The 18,971-nt window shown below is 34.5% G+C and overlaps 2 protein-coding genes and 1 long non-coding RNA gene across 4 annotated transcripts; all 3 read left to right on the top strand.

The window, feature by feature from the left end:
• The first annotated feature begins 1,135 nt into the window (after positions 1 to 1,135).
• Positions 1,136 to 5,834, top strand: LOC142641709 (rhodanese-like domain-containing protein 7). 2 transcript variants are annotated; one of them, XM_075816187.1, is made up of 5 exons: positions 1,136 to 1,598; positions 2,184 to 2,417; positions 2,602 to 2,700; positions 4,245 to 4,538; positions 5,198 to 5,834. In XM_075816187.1, the coding sequence occupies exons 1-5, from the start codon at positions 1,182 to 1,184 to the stop codon at positions 5,582 to 5,584; spliced, it is 1,431 nt and encodes a 476-aa protein (XP_075672302.1). In that variant the 5' UTR covers positions 1,136 to 1,181; the 3' UTR covers positions 5,585 to 5,834. The 2 variants fall into 2 exon arrangements, with proteins under 2 accessions (XP_075672302.1, XP_075672301.1); XM_075816186.1 differs by having other exon boundaries at positions 1,137 to 1,598; positions 2,184 to 2,441.
• A 2,288-nt stretch (positions 5,835 to 8,122) lies between these two features.
• Positions 8,123 to 9,692, top strand: LOC142641230 (uncharacterized). Its single transcript, XR_012845330.1, has 2 exons — positions 8,123 to 8,429; positions 9,422 to 9,692. It is a non-coding gene; the product is annotated as an uncharacterized LOC142641230 (long non-coding RNA).
• A 3,311-nt stretch (positions 9,693 to 13,003) lies between these two features.
• Positions 13,004 to 18,877, top strand: LOC142641153 (transcription elongation factor TFIIS). Its single transcript, XM_075815548.1, has 3 exons — positions 13,004 to 13,184; positions 13,291 to 13,473; positions 17,667 to 18,877. The coding sequence occupies exons 2-3, from the start codon at positions 13,312 to 13,314 to the stop codon at positions 18,666 to 18,668; spliced, it is 1,164 nt and encodes a 387-aa protein (XP_075671663.1). The 5' UTR covers positions 13,004 to 13,184; positions 13,291 to 13,311; the 3' UTR covers positions 18,669 to 18,877.
• The last annotated feature ends 94 nt before the right edge of the window (positions 18,878 to 18,971 follow it).

Genomic DNA, 18,971 nt, shown 5'->3' with positions numbered 1-18,971 from the left:
ATCTATTGAGCTCATCACTTAGATGTCCCCAAAATAAGTATTAAAATCTTCTTCTTCTTCTTCTTTTTATGAACGAATAATGCGTAGAGGGAGGCAACTTGAATTGACGTGTTTCATCTAAGTGTGACCATAGTGATACTCTACCCGTTGGACCGAGCATGAGGGAGCATTGTATCATTGGGAATTGGGAATTTTTTTTTTCAAAACAACGTCATTTTGTAAACAAATTCGTTAGTTAACACAGTTTTCAAACTGTTTAGAAATCTAACAACTTGAGTTCGGTAGACTTGATTTCGCTAGCAAGTCATGTCTTTAAAACTCAATTTCCACCAGGAAATCGAGTTTGTAAATCTCGAGTTCCTGCTCTGAAAAACCAAAGAACTTCCTTCTTCCTTCTTCTTCTCCAACTCAAAAATCACGATCTCAGCACCGACATTGGAGCGGCTCTTGGAATTAAAAAAAAAAAAAAAAAAGGCGAAAAAGAGAAAAAGAGAGACAGATTTGATTCACCACTAAGATAAGAACAGGTGGGTATGGGTCTCCTCTTCTTCTTCATGGGTATGAATAGCGTTTGTTGGGTTTTGGTTTAAGGTTCCAATCGGGATGAGTTGCGGTGCGATTGTTGGTTTTGGGTTTGTGAGTTCTAATTAGTGGTGGTGTTGGTTTGGGTTTGGGTTTGGGTTTTGATTGGAACAATCGTATTGGTGTTTTGCTGGTTTAGGTTTGAAGAATTTGCTGGAGATGGGTTTTGTGTGAAACTCAAAGAATTTGCTGGAGATGAGTTGTGTGTGAAACTTGAATCTCTTGGGCTCGATTTCAATGGGGTCAGATCACAGAACTCGAGTCTGTTATGCTTGAGTTACTATAGCAAAATCAACTCTAACAAGCTCGAGTTGTTAGTTTCCTAAATAGTTTAGAAACCGTGCTAACTAACAAAATTGATTGCAATATATTGTTATTTTGAAAGAAAAAAAATCCTTGTAAATTGCCAAAAATAATAGAAAAACTCTACAACTTTTAAAGGCATACATGCGATCCAAAGGAGGAATTGGACTTGGTAATTGGACCGAACCAAACTAGATGCGATAGTTCATGAACCGAACCAAGTCCAGTCCAAGAACAAAAGTTGATAAGATTAGGGTAGGGCAAAAAGAGTAATCGAGAGACGCAGCCCACTGTCCATGCTGAGTTGTAGAAGGAGAACAACATCTCCATTGAGGATGCTATTGCAGCTATCACCATTATTTTATTTCTCTAACCCTAATTTACTGCTCTCCACCACCACCACCACCACCAGCTCTCCATCTCCAATTTCCAGAGCCTCACAGTCCCACCGTCCTCTCTTCTTATTCTGCAACAATAACATTGATCCTCTCTCAAGCTCAAGCTCAAGCTCAAGCTCAAGCTCTCACACTCAAAGCACCATGACTGGCATTTCCAGATGCTTCTTCTCTGCGCCAATCATCGAGCCCAATGATGACCCTGACCCTGTTCCGGAGGATTCTCAATCCCTTGTCGTTGTCTCCTTCTACAAGTTTGCTGATTTTCCCGACCATGCCCATATGCGAAAACCCCTCAAGGACCTTTGTCAGCAACTGGTACTTTCTTCTCTCTCTCTCTCTTTCTCTCTATGTAAAAGGATTGCCTTTTCTTTCTTTGCTTTCAATGCAAAATCGATTGCTTGCAACTGACCCTTTTATTTTTTCTGGCTGCTGAGTCTGAGAATGAATTCTAACTAAACCCATTTGATTGTTAGGAGATGTCAATCTGATTTTACAAGGCACTTATTAATTATTATTGATTTCCTTAGAATGTCTATCATTTGCTATTTATTTTCAATAAGGAATCCATGCCCCCACAAACTCTACTACTTACTTTGGAATGGGATCAAACCTCAATTTGTTGAGTTGAGGTGAACTTTATAAAGTTTGAAACTTTTGTATTGTTGGCTAACCAGTTAATCACAATGTTCGGACTCTGAATGTGTTCTCTATTTATTTAGTGCTTGGAAATTCACAATGCTAGTGCCTATTGCTGGGCCTGCCAGGGCAAACATCATATGCAATTTTGTTTTTCTTTCTTCCTGTATTGTATCGAATGCTATATGACTTGTCATCTTTACTTAGTCCAAGTTGCACTTCTGACCTTGTGTACTTGTACCTCACCAAGCTGATGCTTTTCAGCGTGTTTCAGGTGGTATTATACTTGCACCTGAAGGAATCAATGGCAGCATTTGTGGGACGCGGGAATCAGTGGAGAGAGTTCTTGGATTCATCCAAAGTGATAACCGTCTAAAGGGGCTAAGACAAGTGGAATCACCTGTAAGTCCTGAGGATGAAGCTATCCATCATGGTCATGGACACTCTACCAGTTCTCCTCTTGCTGCAGGGGAAGATGCACCCTTCAGATGGGATCATGTGAGGGTCAAGTTGAAGAAAGAGGTTTTTTTTTTTTCTTAAAACTAAGCCTATGCATTTTCTTTCTCGCTCATCATATAAATTTTAAGGCACTCTCTCATTATCATGAACGGTGTGAAGTACTTCAGGAACTCTGTTTATATGGTGATTTCTTATCATTGGTCTTTATCTTTTTTTGAAGCAGATTGTTACTCTTGGAATGCCTTCTGTATCACCTATCGAGAAGGTTGGAACATACGTGAATCCAAGGGATTGGAATGCTTTGATCGGTGACCCTGATACAGTGAGTGATCAAAACTTTTTCACAGTTGTTTACCCTGTAATTGTTATGAGGATTACAAATAAATGTTACTGTCATTTTCAACTTCTCTACAACTTTGACAAATACATGTTCTACTTATTATAGTTTTTGTGAGAACGGTTTATCCCAAAGCTTCACTTTTTTTATTGATAAGCTGGATAGCACCTGGCAGAATTAGGTCCCTGGCCTTAGAAAACTCATTGCTTTATGTTTTCTTGGTTGAATTGAAAAAAAAAAAAAAAAATCTGATAAACGTGTTACAAATCTCTAGTTGGTTCTTTTTTTTCCCCCTGACAGAAAACAGATATAAGATTTGTTGGTTATCTGTTCTGAAACAAAAAAATTAAAAGGTTTGGAGTTTTCATTACCTTTGAGAAAGTCACAACAGAAATAGATACGGTTTTGGGTTAAGTTCTGTTATCTGTTATACACTTATACCCATCTGACAGCAGCGAAGCAAGGTTTCTTGGGTAGAGGCATGCAATAATTATCATTTTTCCTGTATTATTTGTGTAGTGTAGAAGCTCTAGAAACTTTTTTTTTTGTTAAGTAACAGATTTTATTGAGATATAGAGGCGTGTAGACCAAGTACACAGGGAGTATACAATAGGCATACCCACACTTAAACTCTAAAATTACAATGATCAATCAAATTTAATAAATTTGTAAAATAAAATAATCTTGATGCGGTCATCCAATCAAACAAAAATCTGAAAAACAGAAGTTTCAGATCTAAAATGTCCAATTCACAACTCTCAAAGCTTCTAGTATTCAGTTATCACCATCTGTAAAATCGCATGATGAGGAATCACCTTCCAAATTTTTATTTTTCAATGTTGGCCAAAGTTGCCTTGCCAACAAGCTTGCAAGTCTATTACACCTTTAGGCATCACCCACTAGACAACAAATAGGTTGAACACCATTGTCCACAGGACAATGGAGGAGTAAATAATCATCTTCCCATTTCCTTTGTACATAAGACACCAATTTAGCAAAATAATATTCCTTTTTCTTAATTTGTTTATTGTTAAGATTCTCCCCAATGCTGCAGTCCACAAAAAAGAAAGCGACTCTAGTACCTTTGGCTTTCAGAGGCTCTTCAAGGGGAGACGTGAACTAAGGTACCATAGTAAGATTTGACCTCAAACCCCTTTTTTTGCAAATGGGGTCCAACAAAGCTTATCATAGTCGTGCTTTCTCCTATCTATATTCCAAATTTTCTACAAAAATTTCAAGCACTAAAAGTCATTTTGATTTATTTCTAGGATTGAAATAAATGTTAAAATTATAATAAGAAATGTAAACACTGTGTATGGACATACAGAGTGGTCACAATTGAAATTTGAAACTTTCATTTTGTATTAACTTTGCATGTGTGAAGACTGGGTCTGACTGTATTTAATTTACAGTAAGCAGGCATAGTGATAAGTATTTAATTTACAGTAAGCAGGCATAGTGATAAGTGTTGGGACTTCCATTTGCATACATATTTTGATTTTAATCTTGATTTTGTTAAACACATTTAGGTGGTGATCGATGTGCGCAATGACTATGAAACCAGAATTGGGAAATTCAAAGAAGCAGTTGACCCATGTACGACAGCATTCCGGGAATTTCCATCTTGGGTGGAGGATCAGTTCCAAGTTTCTGATACAGATGACGAGCATTCAAAGGGGAAGGAGATTGGGCCAAATGCAAGCACCAAAACACAAGAAGAGAATCCAGAGAAAAAAATGCCTCAAAGGGTTGCAATGTACTGCACAGGAGGAATAAGATGTGAAAAGGCTTCAAGTTATCTCCTCAGCAAAGGTTTCAAAGAGGTGATTCTGTTTGGAAGATCTTTTCTGCCAGATTTCTAGTTATTTGTTTTATGAGTTATTATACAAGGGTAGATATCCTGTGACCATGATGATGCTTTATCTGGTTATACATTTACTTCTGAACTTTGGAAACACATAGTAATTGACAAGTTTCTATCATGTGAAATGCATCACCAAAATGCAATGGATGAAATATGAAACCAACATGTGTCGTGTTTGTACTGTCTCTAGTGCATTGGAGATTTGGATGCAGGCCAAATCCCAATATTATTAGGGAAAAGTTAATGGATGCCCTAATGACATTGATTTAAGAAGTATTTTTAGAAACTTTTTATTAGAAAAGAAAAAAGTAACTAATTTTTTTGATAGCTTTTTATATTTCCTATGAAAATGGTATTAAAACTTTCTTCAAATGGGCCATTAACAAATGCCCTGAGGGCACCCGTTAACCCGACCCATGTTATTATGTGCCATTGTTTTGGCCCATCCACTTGTTATAAACCTTTATCTTTTCATTTTTCACTTGCATAGAAAAAGCTTGTAATATCATTTGTTGGCAACTTGCCATCACTTTATTTCTTAGAGAAACATAAAACAACCATCTGTTATTGCAGTTTTTATTTGACAATTTACATATCTTCAACTTTAATTCTTCCCAGGTTTATCATTTGGAAGGTGGGATTTTGAAATACCTTGAGGAAGTACCAAAATCAGAGAGCCTCTGGGAGGGTGAATGCTTTGTGTTTGATAAGCGGGTCTCAGTTGGCCATAGTTTGGTACAGGGAACTTTCAAGCTTTGCTATGGGTGCAAACAACCAGTGAGTGACGCTGACATGGAATCCCCTGAGTGGGAGTATGGAGTTTCTTGTCCATACTGTTACTCATTGAAATCTGATGAAGAGAAGGAGAGAGCAAGAGCTCGACAGAGGCAATTTGAGGCATGGGGCATCATAGGTGGCCCAGACAAGGGTCGTCGACCAACATCAAGTCAAGATGGTAATAGTATTGAGAGTTCTACTTCTACCCAGCTTTCTGATTCGGCTTAGCTAGTGCAGAAAATGCAGTTTGAGAGAATTTTGTGTTGGACAAATTTTGGTTGTGTTAGAAAAAGTTTTTAAGAACAATGAATTAATGTTATGATCTCTCTCTTGCATTCTGTCTAATTAGATGTCTTTACTGTATGCATGGAGGGTTTTCCCCTGTATTTCTTATGGTAAGTGAACTCATCCCATTATACTGTAATTACTATAACACCAGATCTGTGTGGGTTATAGAAAGCTCTTTGGATTGGCAATTGGTTAGGTGATTTTTAAGTGTATATACAAATATAACATGCGGTGCAAGAAGGAAAATGTCATATTTGTTTAAGTGCGTTGAGTGAATTTATGCCTTTGCATCTGCTTTGTTCACATTTGGCAAGAGAAAATAGAGCTGCGGAGAAGTTAACAACTTTTATAACAATATTATAAAGTGGTATAAGGTGAGTGGTAAAACTTGACGGAGTGATAAGTCCATATAAAAGTGATTGTCCATATCGCACAAAGTTGTGTTTTTGAGTCGTAGTGGGTATGCCTATTGAGTTGGAGAAAAGTTTTCTAAAAAACTTTAATCACAATTTTATAAAGTGGTCTAATGTGAGTGGCAAAAACACCACATTTGTAAGTGGTGATTTAATGTAAAAGTGATTGTCTACCACTCAAAGCTAGAGCATCTATCACTACATTTTCATATCACCATTTTTTTTTTCTACCTTCTCTTTGAGGAACCTTTTTTTTTTTTCTTTTTTCTTTTTTTTTTCTTTTTTTTTTTTTTTAAAGTTATGGTGGGTATGTCCGTTTCCCATCAACTTTTCAGTTTAGTTTTTAACTTATATTGTTTATATATTTTTTTAAAACTCACTTTTTCTAGCTTTAAACTTTTTTAACAGATAAGTATTGTGAGGACCTGAGGACCTAAGAACCCGAGGACCCGAAGAAAGGAAGGCTAACATTTAGTATGCAAGATGAGGTCTCTCCGGGTGTGCCCGAAGATGAGGTGGCGTGGACGATAACTACGTAAGGGACATGTTACAAATATCTGGATGTAGTAGGCTGATTTGGAAGGTTGCATTAAATGCTCAGCAACAACCATTCTGGCCGCATTAATTAGCAAGCATCACCTCTATCCGTCGCATTAATGTGGACATGACCTGAACAGTGCGGAACACAAAGTAGAATCTTGCTCCATTGCCGACGGACAGGTGTCATGGGAAAAGGGCCGCAGATTGCAAGATGTAGGGCTACGATGAAAGCAGAAAATAATATAAATAGGAATTAAGAGACTACGAAGGGGGACTTTTTGTTGTTGGACCCTCTCTACCAAATATATTGTAGAAGGATCTTTGATCAAGAAACAAAGAAGGAGTAGTTAAACAAGTTTGTGATTTCTCAGGTCCTTACAAGTATAATTTAGTTTACTTTAGTGAAAAAAATAAGACAATCAATAAAAAGCCAAATAAGTTAATGCCAAATGGACACAAGCTTGTTCACCAATAAAATGAATCAAGATTGAATATATAATCTCATTTATTGATAAGTTTTAGCTTGACTCGTGATTAAAAATTAAATTAAATAAATAATAATTTCTAATATTTGGTTCTCATACAACTTAGGCTTAGCTCAATAAAAAGTTTGTTCTTGTTTGTTCGTTTGTTTATAAACAAACGAAACTTGAGCTTTAGCTTTAGGCTTATTTAATATACTAGCTAACCCCACCCCCCGGCGGAAAAAGGAAAAAGTTCATGAGAGGACTTTTAGAAAAAACAAGTTTAAAAAGTTAGTTTATAAATTAGTTTATAAACTTGACATAAGTTTAAAAAATGACAAAGTTTAGTTACAAACATTGGTTGTAGCTTAAAGTTACAACCTTTCTCAATAACATTAACATTTTACATATTTCAAAAATCTATTCGCTGAATTGCACGTTCTTTAAGCTCTTAATACATATGTCAAATTTTGTGTCAATCGGATATTATATTTTATATATAATTTTAAATTACAAAAACTTACAATTTAAACAAGTTATTGATGACATAACTATTAATCTTTAATTTTCTAGAAATTTTACAAATATAGAGGATATAAGAAGAAAATGTAATCCAATAATGGATTTGTAAAAAATCAAATTTAATATAAAAATATCAAATAAAGTTGTAACCTTAAGCATATATCTTACAACAACTTTGAGAATGATCACTAGGTAACTCAATGGAGTTTGATAGTTTATTTGCATTGAATCTCAAGTTTAAGAAATTGATATTCAACTTAACTTTGAGCTTTATATTAAGCTTAAGCTTTATTGAATTCGTTCCTGATGATAGCTCTTTATCATCAGACCAAGTCATCAATCAGTTTTTGGTATAAGCAAAAATTGAAGAACATATCTCTTATACAACCCATCAAAAATTTAACTAGTTAAACTAACTAAAACTTACCCATCATTGTTGTTGGGCTCAACCCCTCAAGCATATTTTAGTTTTGTTATTGAGCCGAAGGGGAATATTCTATACTAACAAGAGTCGGGTCCTATGCAACAAAAAGAGAGTTGAAGGTGTGACGTGGCGGGTCCAATGAAATGAGTCCAACAGTTTCTCGTCCTCCAGAAAGAATCGAACGGTGTAGAATTTATGAGATGAGATCCATAAGACATTGATTTGAGACAAAGATTGTTGGATTGAGTAGAAGTCAAATAGGGAATTTATTAGGCTTTTGCAAATCTAAAGAAAAGAGAAGAGAAGAGATGGCAGGAGTGTTCAAGTTCCTGAGTCCTAAGGCTCGTCCCCAGCCGATTGACATCCAAGCCGCCGCCTTGTGGGGCGTCGCTGCCGTTACCTCCGCTCTTTGGATCGTCCAGGTTCCTTTTTTACTTTGTTCAAAAATTTATATATTTTACCTTTTATTATTTTGATGATTAGAGCTGAAAAGTGAAAACTGTTGTGGCGAGGCGAAGGAATTCTGGTGCTACTGCTACTTCTACTTGCTTTGCTAGCCTATTTGATCATTTTGTATTTTCAGCCTTTTCTCACTATTATTTCTTCACCTTCAATTTCTGTGCTTATTCGTGGAAAATAATCAATGGGTTTCATTATAAATTTCTATATTTTATATGCATGTTCCTAGAATTCTTTTTCAAGTTGTTATTTCCTTCGATTTAGACTTAGTTAACCTTATTTTACTCATAAAAAAACACACCTTTAATGCTGTTGTTGGTTTTTTTTTTCTTGTCCCCCTTAGTTGTTGGTATGATCAGTTTTGGAGTTCATAATATACACACGGACACAAGTCAAATTTCTTAGGCCTTTGAGCATGAGCTTATTTTTCTGAGGGTTGGGTTGTTCATATCATATGTAAATCGATGCTACCAACTCACCCGTATTGTGTATTTAAAAGGATTTATATGATTTGATATGTTGATAAGTACTAGCTTATTGTTGCTTCTGAACTTGTTTGCATTTCCAGGTTCTATCTATGTTAAGATGAAGAAGTGGAATTATCTTCGAAGAAGAATAAGAAGAGAACATGTTTGCTTCTTTGATAAGTAGAAAAGAACTTGTTTGTTACAAGATTGATAGTGCTGAATGCTGATGCTAAAATAGTTGGGACTAAGATTGCGTAAAGAGAGTTTGTTAGACATAATTCCATAGCTGCTTAACATTTTTTTTTTTTTTTAATTTGATAGTTGGGAGAGGGGGATTAACATATAGAGGATTTAAATAATTTTTATCTTTATTTTTTCAAAAAAAAAAACAAAAAACAAGTTCCATTGAATTATCTAAGCATTGTCTACTACAGTTGATTCTGTGTTTTCTAAGTACTAATGCCACTTCTTTCTGAAATATTTCACAGCCGTTTGATTGGTTGAAGAAGACCTTTTTGGAGAAACCAGCGCCTGAAGAGAAGTGAACAAAGATGTCAAAATTCTGGTATAACTTTCTGATAGTCTTATGATGGGTTGATGAGGAGAGAATAGGGGAAGATGAAAATATTTGATCTGAATAATGTAATTTGACTTTCTAGGCTATTGTTGGTTTCATGTTGAGGTTTTTCTTCCCCTTGATTCGTGGAATCATATGATATATTCTGGCTCATAAATTTGGCATTGCTCTGTCTCTGTCTCTGTCTCTGTCTTTGTCTCTCACACATTTTTAGCTCTACTCTGCACTTGTGGACATTCAATGCATACTTGTTTGATAATTCTCTAGTTTTAAGATACCAAACTCAATCTCAAACTGTTCAATGCATACTTGTTTGATAGTTCTCTACTTTTATAATACAAAATTCAATCTCAGACTGTTCAATACTGGTGAGACTCCTAGAGTGCTGTCTGACACTGTACCTAGCTGACCAGAACGTTCCGGTTACATCCTGAATTTATGATTGTTTTCGAACATTTGATGCTTCATGCCTGTTTTTGTTTATTTCTTCCCCATGTTGTCATTTGCATACGATAGCAAGACTCCATAATGCACAGATCTATTCTCATTTAGTTTTTCTTATCTGAAGGTGGTCTATCCATGCCCTTCAATCATTTTTGTACAACGACGATCCCAGGCCTTTTACATATGAATATCATGTTTTTAGTCCACTGGAAGTAGGAGTTTTTCACCAACCAAAAATAACAAAGAAAAAAAGGGGGGAAAAGGCACTCAGGTAAATCATGAATAACAAAAACAAATGATTTTGTTTTCTGGGTAGAAGTTAAACGCAACTTTAACAGGTTTTTCCTTTTAGGTGGCCTGTGGTGTTTGGTAGAGTGGAGGTAGAGCTGGCGAGATTTGGACCGTGGTAAATGGTAAATGGCACTAGGTGGTTTGCTTGTCATTGTTAGGTGTGTGGATGGTATCATGGCACGTACCAAAATGGGGAAGAAAAAAAATATGTCAATATATGGTTGAGGAAATCTAGTACCACAACTTATCTCATAACTTCTTTGCTACAACTGTGACGTGGCAGAGTGAAATGATGGATTTATGTGTAAATGATAAACAATCACTCATACTTTGTCACATAAGAGTTGTGGTAAAAAGTTGTGAAATAGTGTGTGATTCTAGAACTACTCTGTATGAAAAACAAATTTTTTTGCAATAACACTAATACCACGCCCATTTGCCTCAACAACTATCCTATGTGGCAGATTGAGTGGTGGAGGAAAAATGACTAGTCCATGTGACGGATAGTCAATCATAATCTATCACATAGAATGATTTGTGGCAAATTGTGTGTATTAGTGTCTGTTATTAGCATTATTAATTTTTTTGGGATGTTAATATAGAAAGGAAATTATCTATTTTGGATGTCCAAAATCATTGTATGTTTTATTTTATTTTATTTATGCTCTATTTGTATCAACATCAAAATTTTCTAAAAAATGAACCATTTTTCAAAAAAGTATTTTCTAGAAAATTATCTTATTTTCTTATATTTGACAGGAACCTTAAAATGACTTGAAAAACTATCTCTTAACCTTTTTTATTTAGCATGGCATGAGATAGAATTGTGTTTTAGATAATTTTAGTGGATAACAACTCTATCCATGTTAAGCTAAATAAGAGAAATTCAAAAATAGTTGTCATTTGACCACTTTTTTTTTCTTATACTACCAAATATAGGAAAACACAACAAAATTATCTTTAGATAATATTTCCTCTAAAATAAATGGATTTGTAATGTAATTTTTAGGATAAGAAGTTGCTCTTTTAGTGGAGACATGATTCGATACAAGTTCTTTATTTGATGACATGAGACTGCTAATTTATTTGTGGATAGATAAACCACGAATGTATATTTAATACTCCAATAGTTTTTTTTTAGAATCTTAAATACTTCAATATTTTTTTTTATACAAGATAGAATTTATACTCTAGTCTAATCTAAGTATTTATGTATGTGAAGCTCCCTCTTAGATACTTGAACCCCGACCCTTACTCCCACACCCCACAAGCGTTTATATTTGTGGAGTTTAATCAACTATTTTTGCTTTTAATTTATAAGATGATGCAACCAAACCCAAAAAAAAAAAAAGTTATACCATCACTTTATTAAATACACAAGCAACTAAAAGAGACCACTTTTAAGTTGTTCTTTTGTTCTATTGTTTTTTTTTTTTTTTAAGGTTTGTTAGAAGCTAAATTTGATCACTTTGAGTTATGAATCAAAATCAATCGCATTAAATTGTTAGGCTCTAAAAGTAATTACTTTTAAGTATTTTAGGGACTAAAAAATAATTACTTTAAGTTTGTTAAGAATTTCTGAACTACAAATGATCACTTTAAATATCACAGATTAAAATAAAATAATTTTAATTTTAAGTCATTGTGCATTTATCCTTAGGAATCAGCAATGTTTTGGATTTATGGGGCTTTTTAGTAAAAACTGAAAAAAAAAAAATTGGATTTATGATAGTTTGAAAATTATATTTTGAAGACAAGATGTTATATGCAAAGTTTAATTTTTATATTTAATGATGTATTTTAAATATGATTTAATCATTATGGAAAATAAATAATGTTAAAATTACTATTAGTTTTTCTTAAAAAAATTCCGAGATACTGAGAATGTCATTAATGCCACATAAATAACATTAATATTAGGGTTATGCTAACGAGTGCCCTTAGGGCATTGGTTAACAATCCATTTTAAGAAAGTTTTTATATCACTTTTATGTGAAATGAAAAAAGCTGTCAAAACATTAATTGCTTTTCTATCTTTCCCCATAAAAACTTTTTTTAAATGGATTATTAAAGAATACCTTAAGGGCATTCATTAGCATTTCCCTTAATATTATGGGTCGTAATATGAGTAGTACATATTTTACTATATCAAGTTTACAAACTGATGTGCCATTAATTATAAAAGTATAATTAAAATATTCAGTTATGAGGTGGTTAAAGTTCACCGATCACATTAAATGTCACATTAATATTATATATATATACATACACACACATGTGTGATTGTAAGAGTTGACATATTACTTAGGAAAAGAGCATGTAGTAAAACAATGGAGTATGGATTTAATCTCTTATCTAGTAGAAAAAAAAAGAAAGAAAAAAGAACTAGATAGGAATTAAAAAGTAATTTCAGACAACAGTGTGAAGTACAACAAAGGTAGGCACGTGGCAAAGAGAATTAGAAAGAGAGCAACCAAAAAAAGGCAAGGCCTAGAAGTAAAGAGGAGTTGTATTAGGAGGAGGAGCAGGAAAGGAAAGGAAAGGAAAGGAAAGGAAGACCATTTCCAAAGTCATCCAAACACACAACACAACACAACAAAACACAAAAACCCCAAAAGTAGTAAATACTAGTAAATAGAATCAATCTGATCCCCTAAGCTAAATCAAACATCTATTACACGTGTCTCAAATTTCAGCCGTTGGATCTGATTACTCTCATACTATCGCCCCCTTAAATACCAGACAAAATCCCAACCCCGGCCCTTTCTCCTCCTTTTTTTTTCTTTTTTCTCTCCTTGCTCCTATTTCGCATTACACAAACACAAACACAAACACAGTCTAGGGATTAGGGATTAGGGATTTCTCTCTCTGCTTTTTGGGTTTCTGAAAAATCATCAGAGAGCTGGCTAAATTCCTCATCTTTCCGATACCTGATCTAGGTACGTTTATTTCACAAAATTCTTCTCAATTTTTTATTTTTTTTAATAAAATTTTTGTTTTTTCTGATTATTTGAATCTCTCTTGGATTACTAAATTTTAAATTAGGAGTAGCGAAATATAAGTGCAATGGAGAAAGAACTGGTGGAATTTTTCGAAGCGGCGAAAAAAGCAGCGGACGCAGCTGCATCCGAATCGGCGGACGGAGGAGCTGAGGAAAGTCGGTGCCTTGATGCCTTGCAGCAGCTCAAGAATTTTCCTGTCACTTATCAACTTCTTGTCTCCACCCAGGTACTTTTTTTTCCTACTATATTATATATACATTTGTTTCTTTAATTTTTTATTTTTATTTTTAATATTAGGTTGTTACAAATTATTTGTAAAACCAATGGAATTTGGGATTTAGGGTTTTTTTGTTCTTTTTTGGTTATATGGGTCCCAGTGAATCTAGAAGCTTTAGTTGGGTAATAAGGCGTTCTGTTTGATGAATGTAGTTGTTGAAATTTTGAGCTTTGGATTTTATCTATCAAAAAAAAAAAAAATTGAGCTTTGGATTTTGTGACATATCATTGCTAAACTTTAAAATTTAATCCATTGTTCAACACATCACCAAAAAAAAAAAAAAAAAAAAATTCAATTTTCATATTCTAAGATGCTTTTGGAGGATTGTGTTGTTACAAATAGTTTGTAAAACCAATGGGATTTTGGATCCTAGCCAACCCCAAAAAACTTGGGACCACGGCATGCTTCTTGTTGATATGGGTCCAGTGAATCTTAAACCTATAAGCTTTAATTCACTAAAGCGTTTTTTTTTTCTTTTTTGTTGTTGTTGAAGGTAGTGTTGAAAGTTGGAGCTTTGGAATTTTTCATATAAAAAATCTTGGTGGTAGTTGTGAAATTATAGTCAAGACCAATGCACAAAGCTTACACTTTTGCAGGGCTTAATGCTGTGTATTTTAATTTTAATTTCAATGACACTTAATGAGTCAACATGCAGTAATCATTTTTGAGTGTGTTAAAAGTTGTAACACAAGTGATTGGAAAGGCGCTTTTCTGTTTTCGAAGAACTCCATAAGATAATTTTGATGTTTGTTTATTCTCTTATCAATTTTGTTATCCACATAATTAATGATCATTCACTGAGCATTTGAACAATTTTTAATTTAGATGTTTATCTTCTATGTTAGGTACACATTAAAATGCTTAATGCTGTGTATTTTTATTTTTATTTCAGTTACACTGTATGAGCCAACATGCAATGAGCATATTTGAGTGCGTAAAATATTGTAACACAAGCGATTGGAAAGGAACTTTTATATCATCAAAGAACTCCATAATAAAATTTTGATTTTCGTATATTCTTTTATCAATTTTGTTATCCACATAATTAGTGATCATTCAATGAGCATTTGAACAATTTTTAATTTAGATGTTTATCTTCCTACACCACATGTTTATGAACTGCCTATGGATTTTTACTTTGGTCTCCATATGCTTGATACATGGCCCTTTACCAACTAGTGTTGATTATAAACTTGGATGGTACTCCAATGGCTCTAAATATTAAAAATATCTAGGCAAGGGCCATTGTCATATTGAAATTTTGGTCAAGTGGTGGCACTGGTGTTGGAAAAAGTGCACTTAATGCACAAGGCACTAGGCCTTTAGTGCATTTTGCCTCTAAAGTGATGCGCATTTTAAAAAATTTCACCTAAGATGTAATTTTTTGGAGTTTCAATAAGCATGAAACATGCCTTTTGAGCTTTTATTTTTTCAAAAAATAAATTAGTTATTAAATGTGACCCTGAAATCTTAACGGTTGATATATACCTTGATTTCTTATACAAAGATCAATATTGTGGTATGATATAATACCACATAAGCTCACCCCTCAACACCACATTACAAATTCTAGAAGACAATAAACATATCTATGGAGGAACACTCAATCTTACCACTACACAGCAAGACAATCAAGCCTAAGACAAAGCCCCCTTTTTCTGAATTGCTGCTTAACTCTCTCTTCTCTTTTAAGTTTTATGTTCTCTGACCAAATTTCTGCTTAACTGTCTCTCCTATACTTGACCCAACATCTAGTTCCTTTTTTTCGTTCTTGGTATAACCCTCTTCCTTTTCTTTTCTTGGTCATTGTATTTTGTCTAGAAACTCAGTCCTGATCCCCCTTTCTTCTTCTTCTTTTTCTTCTTCTTTCAATGATCTTTTTTTTTTGATAAGTAACGAAAAATATATATTAGAGAAGAACACAGCCCCGTACATAGAAAATGTACTAAAGAGGCAAAAACATCTGGAAACCAAATTACAATGATCAAGCAAAATGGGGAAAGACAAGAAAAAGATGGTAAAACTAAACACCATTCAAGAAGAGTAAAAAAGAAAAAAGACTTAAACTCAAGAATGGACCATTCACGACCCTCAAAGCTTCTAAAATTCCGTTCCCGCCAGATACACGACATCAAACAGTACGGCACCATCCTCCAAATCACTATATTGTGATGACGCCTGAAATTGCAAGCCCAACAATCCAACAAATCCACTACCCTTTGCGGCTTCACTCAACAAATACCAAACAAGCAAAAGACCATACTCCACATCTCATATGCTACAGGCCAGTGAAGGAGGAGATGATCTACAGATTCCCCACACCTTTTGCACATATAACACCACTCAAGAACAACAAAATGCCTCTTCCGAAGATTATCAATTGTAAGAATCTTGCCTAGTTTGGTCCCAACATGCTCCTCTTCTTCTTCTCTCTCTCTCTCCCCCCCCCCCCCCCCCCACAATTGATCTTTTAAATTTATCTTGAAATTCAGATTTCTTCTTCTTTTTTTTTTAAATGGTTCACTTGTGCCCCAGAGGAAGTACAATTTATGTCATGGCAATCAATTATCATGGTTATGTAAATTTTGCAAAACATGAGAATTATATAAGTTGTTATATTTCCATTTTATATGATTAGTTAATCACTTCATTGTCATATTGTCCATTATAATTGTTCTCCAATTTCTTACGTCAAATTTTAAAAATGTGTTCTTTACTTCAATCAGGCACATGCTTGCGCTTTGTGCCTAGACTCCTGGAGGCCTTTGTGCTTCATGCTTTTACCAACACTAGGTGACACTCAATCTACATCAGTGTGTCTCTGTGTATGTGTGTGTGTCTATATATATATGCCTTTTTGCCTCTGTTTTTTTTCTTTGTTTGGTTTGAGAAGCATTTGGGATCTGGTCCACAAGGTGGTTCCTGAAGCAAGAGCTATGTGGTCAGTTTAACTATGATTTCCGTTTAAAAGAAAAAATAAATTTGAAAATAAATTTGAAAAACTTCCGGGTAAGTTCTGCATTCAGAATTTTGTGGTTTCTTATATGGGCCAGAATAAAAACTGCTAGAAAGTAGAAACTATAAGCATTGATAATTATTTTTATTACAATCACTTAATTTCCTTTATCAAAAAGATCCCACATCTGTTTCAGTTTTTAAAGGAACTAAGAAACATCTTGTAATTTTCTGGTTTGCTCTATGCTTTTCTTGAATATAGTAGCCTTTTGTATATATATCATTCTTACTTATCCAAAAAAAAAAGAAAAAAGAATTGGGGGGGGGGGGGTGTTGGAATTTAGCTCTGTTGTGTTTGATGTGGTGCATTTGGAGGGAACGCAACCGGCGGACTTTTGAGGACTTAGATAGATCCGATGACCAATTGTTTGCTCTTTTTTCTAGTTCCCTTTTTGATTGTTCTAAGGCTCGGGGACTCACATCTAGTAAATCTCTCCCTTTGTTCCTTAACTCTCTTTTTCTTTGTAATTAGTTTTTTTTCCTTTGTTTTTGCTTTTCTATCTGTTTTTGTAATCTTCGATATGCTTTGTGCTTCTTTGCATTAGTTTTTTGAATATACATCTTTCTTACTTATAAAAAAAAACACCCTTTTTGAGTTTGTTTTATGCCTAGGAGTTTTGTTGATTTATTGCATTGCTGAAAGAGATGTTAGCATTGCAGCATCGACATTTGGCTTGCAATTCCATTGTGTGCCTTATGTGCTATATTTGGAAAGAAAGAAATGCTCTTAGCTTTGAAACATGTGAGAGTTTTGTTTTGGATCTGAAGCTTGTTTCTGTGTTCCCTATATGATTGGGCGGTTACCACTAATTGCTTGCTTTTCTCTTTCCTATTTGTTGGAATTAATTGATCTTCTAAATTTTAGATGCTAGTTTTACATTTTAAGGTGTTTCTCTTGTATACATCCCGTGTTTTAGTGTTGCAGCTTTTGCTCTTTTTTAATAATATTACTTATAAAAAGAAAATCATAATATTTTTTAAATGAGAAAAACATTTGATGATTGTAGGAGAAAATTTTTGTTTTTTGCATAAATCTATGCTTGTTTATGCTGCAGTGCAGTAATGCCTTTGGTTTAATTATATGCAAAATTGGATTTGAAATTGGTTGTCTTTCATATGTAAATCAGGTTGGGAAGCGTCTTCGACATCTCACAAAGCATCCTAGGAAGAAAATCCAATCATTTGCTTCTGAACTGATGGAGATATGGAAGGATATAGTTATAAAGGAAACAAACAAAAACAGAAAAAATGAAAGCTTGGATGTTAAGGATTCTGTCAAAGTTGAGTCCGTAAGTGCAGGGACTCCCAAGGCTGAGAAGGATCAGAAGCCCTTTTCTGTGAAGGTTGAGAAAGTTTCGAAGGCTGAAAGCATCAAGGTCGAGAAAATAGATCGGAATGGTACACCAAGCTCGGAGAAGGCTTCAATGTCAGTTGGTGTCAAAAGAGAGAGAAAGTTTCAAAGTGTAGATGTTGTCAAGATTGAGAAAACTGATTCAGCTGAAAAAGTTAAGTTTGAACAGAGAACCAAAGAAGAAAAGCAAGCTTCTGGAGTGAAGAAACCATCACTAGTCCCTGGTGCTCCCCCAAAGCTGACATCAATGGTTAAATCTAATGATTCTGCCCGGGACAAAGTACGAGAAAGCCTTTGCCAAGCTTTCTCTAAAGTTTCTGATGAGGCTGATGAGGATTTTAAGGATGAAGTGAATGCATGCGACCCTATTAGGGTTGCTGTTTCTGTAGAGTCTCTTCTGTTTGAGAAGTGGGGAGGTTCTCTAGGGGCTCAAAAGGCCAAGTATAGATCCTTAATGTTCAATCTTAGGGATGGTAACAACCCAGATTTTCGGAGAAGGGTACTTCTTGGACATATCAAACCAGAGAGGCTTATCAACATGAACACAGCAGAAATGGCAAGTGATAAGAGGCAAAATGAGAATAAAAAGATTGAAGAGAAAGCATTATTTGAATGTGAGCGTGGAGGGCAAGCCAAAGCAACAACTGATCAATTTAAGTGTGGTAGATGTGGGCAACGCAAATGCACCTACTACCAAATGCAGACACGGAGTGCTGATGAACCTATGACAACATATGTAACATGTGTAAACTGCAATAATCATTGGAAATTCTGTTAGTGTTGGGTAGCCATTCTTTATTGGATAGCCATCATCATGAGAGAATTTATGTAACTGCTCGTGTCATGGTGTTTATGTTTCAGCACCTAGTGTTAGTCAAGAGTCTGAAATTTCAGTGAAGAACCTTTATTTGTAGAATTAAAATTTTATCTTATTTTTATTGATGTTATTGTAGGCGTTTTAGATCTTACTTTGTTTGGATGCTGAAAGTTTTATTGGAGTAACTCGTTTTATTTGATAAACATCATTTCATGTTTTGTTACTTGTTTGGACTACGATTTATGGTAGAACTCTGTGGTGGTG

The sequence above is a fragment of the Castanea sativa genome, chromosome 6 (genome assembly GCF_040712315.1).
Source record: "Castanea sativa cultivar Marrone di Chiusa Pesio chromosome 6, ASM4071231v1".
Taxonomy (NCBI): Eukaryota; Viridiplantae; Streptophyta; class Magnoliopsida; order Fagales; family Fagaceae; genus Castanea; species Castanea sativa.
Note: the sequence above shows the minus strand (reverse complement) of the source record. Positions and strands in the feature narration are given on the sequence as shown.

Coding starts and splice junctions, on each gene's coding strand:
- LOC142641709 (XM_075816186.1), top strand. CDS start 1,182: ATGCTGAGTTGTAGAAGGAGAACAACATCTCCATTGAGGATGCTATTG. Junction 1,599..2,183: donor AGGACCTTTGTCAGCAACTG/GTACTTTCTTCT, acceptor GATGCTTTTCAG/CGTGTTTCAGGTGGTATTAT. Junction 2,701..4,244: donor TGATCGGTGACCCTGATACA/GTGAGTGATCAA, acceptor AAACACATTTAG/GTGGTGATCGATGTGCGCAA.
- LOC142641153 (XM_075815548.1), top strand. CDS start 13,312: ATGGAGAAAGAACTGGTGGAATTTTTCGAAGCGGCGAAAAAAGCAGCG. Junction 13,474..17,666: donor AACTTCTTGTCTCCACCCAG/GTACTTTTTTTT, acceptor TATGTAAATCAG/GTTGGGAAGCGTCTTCGACA.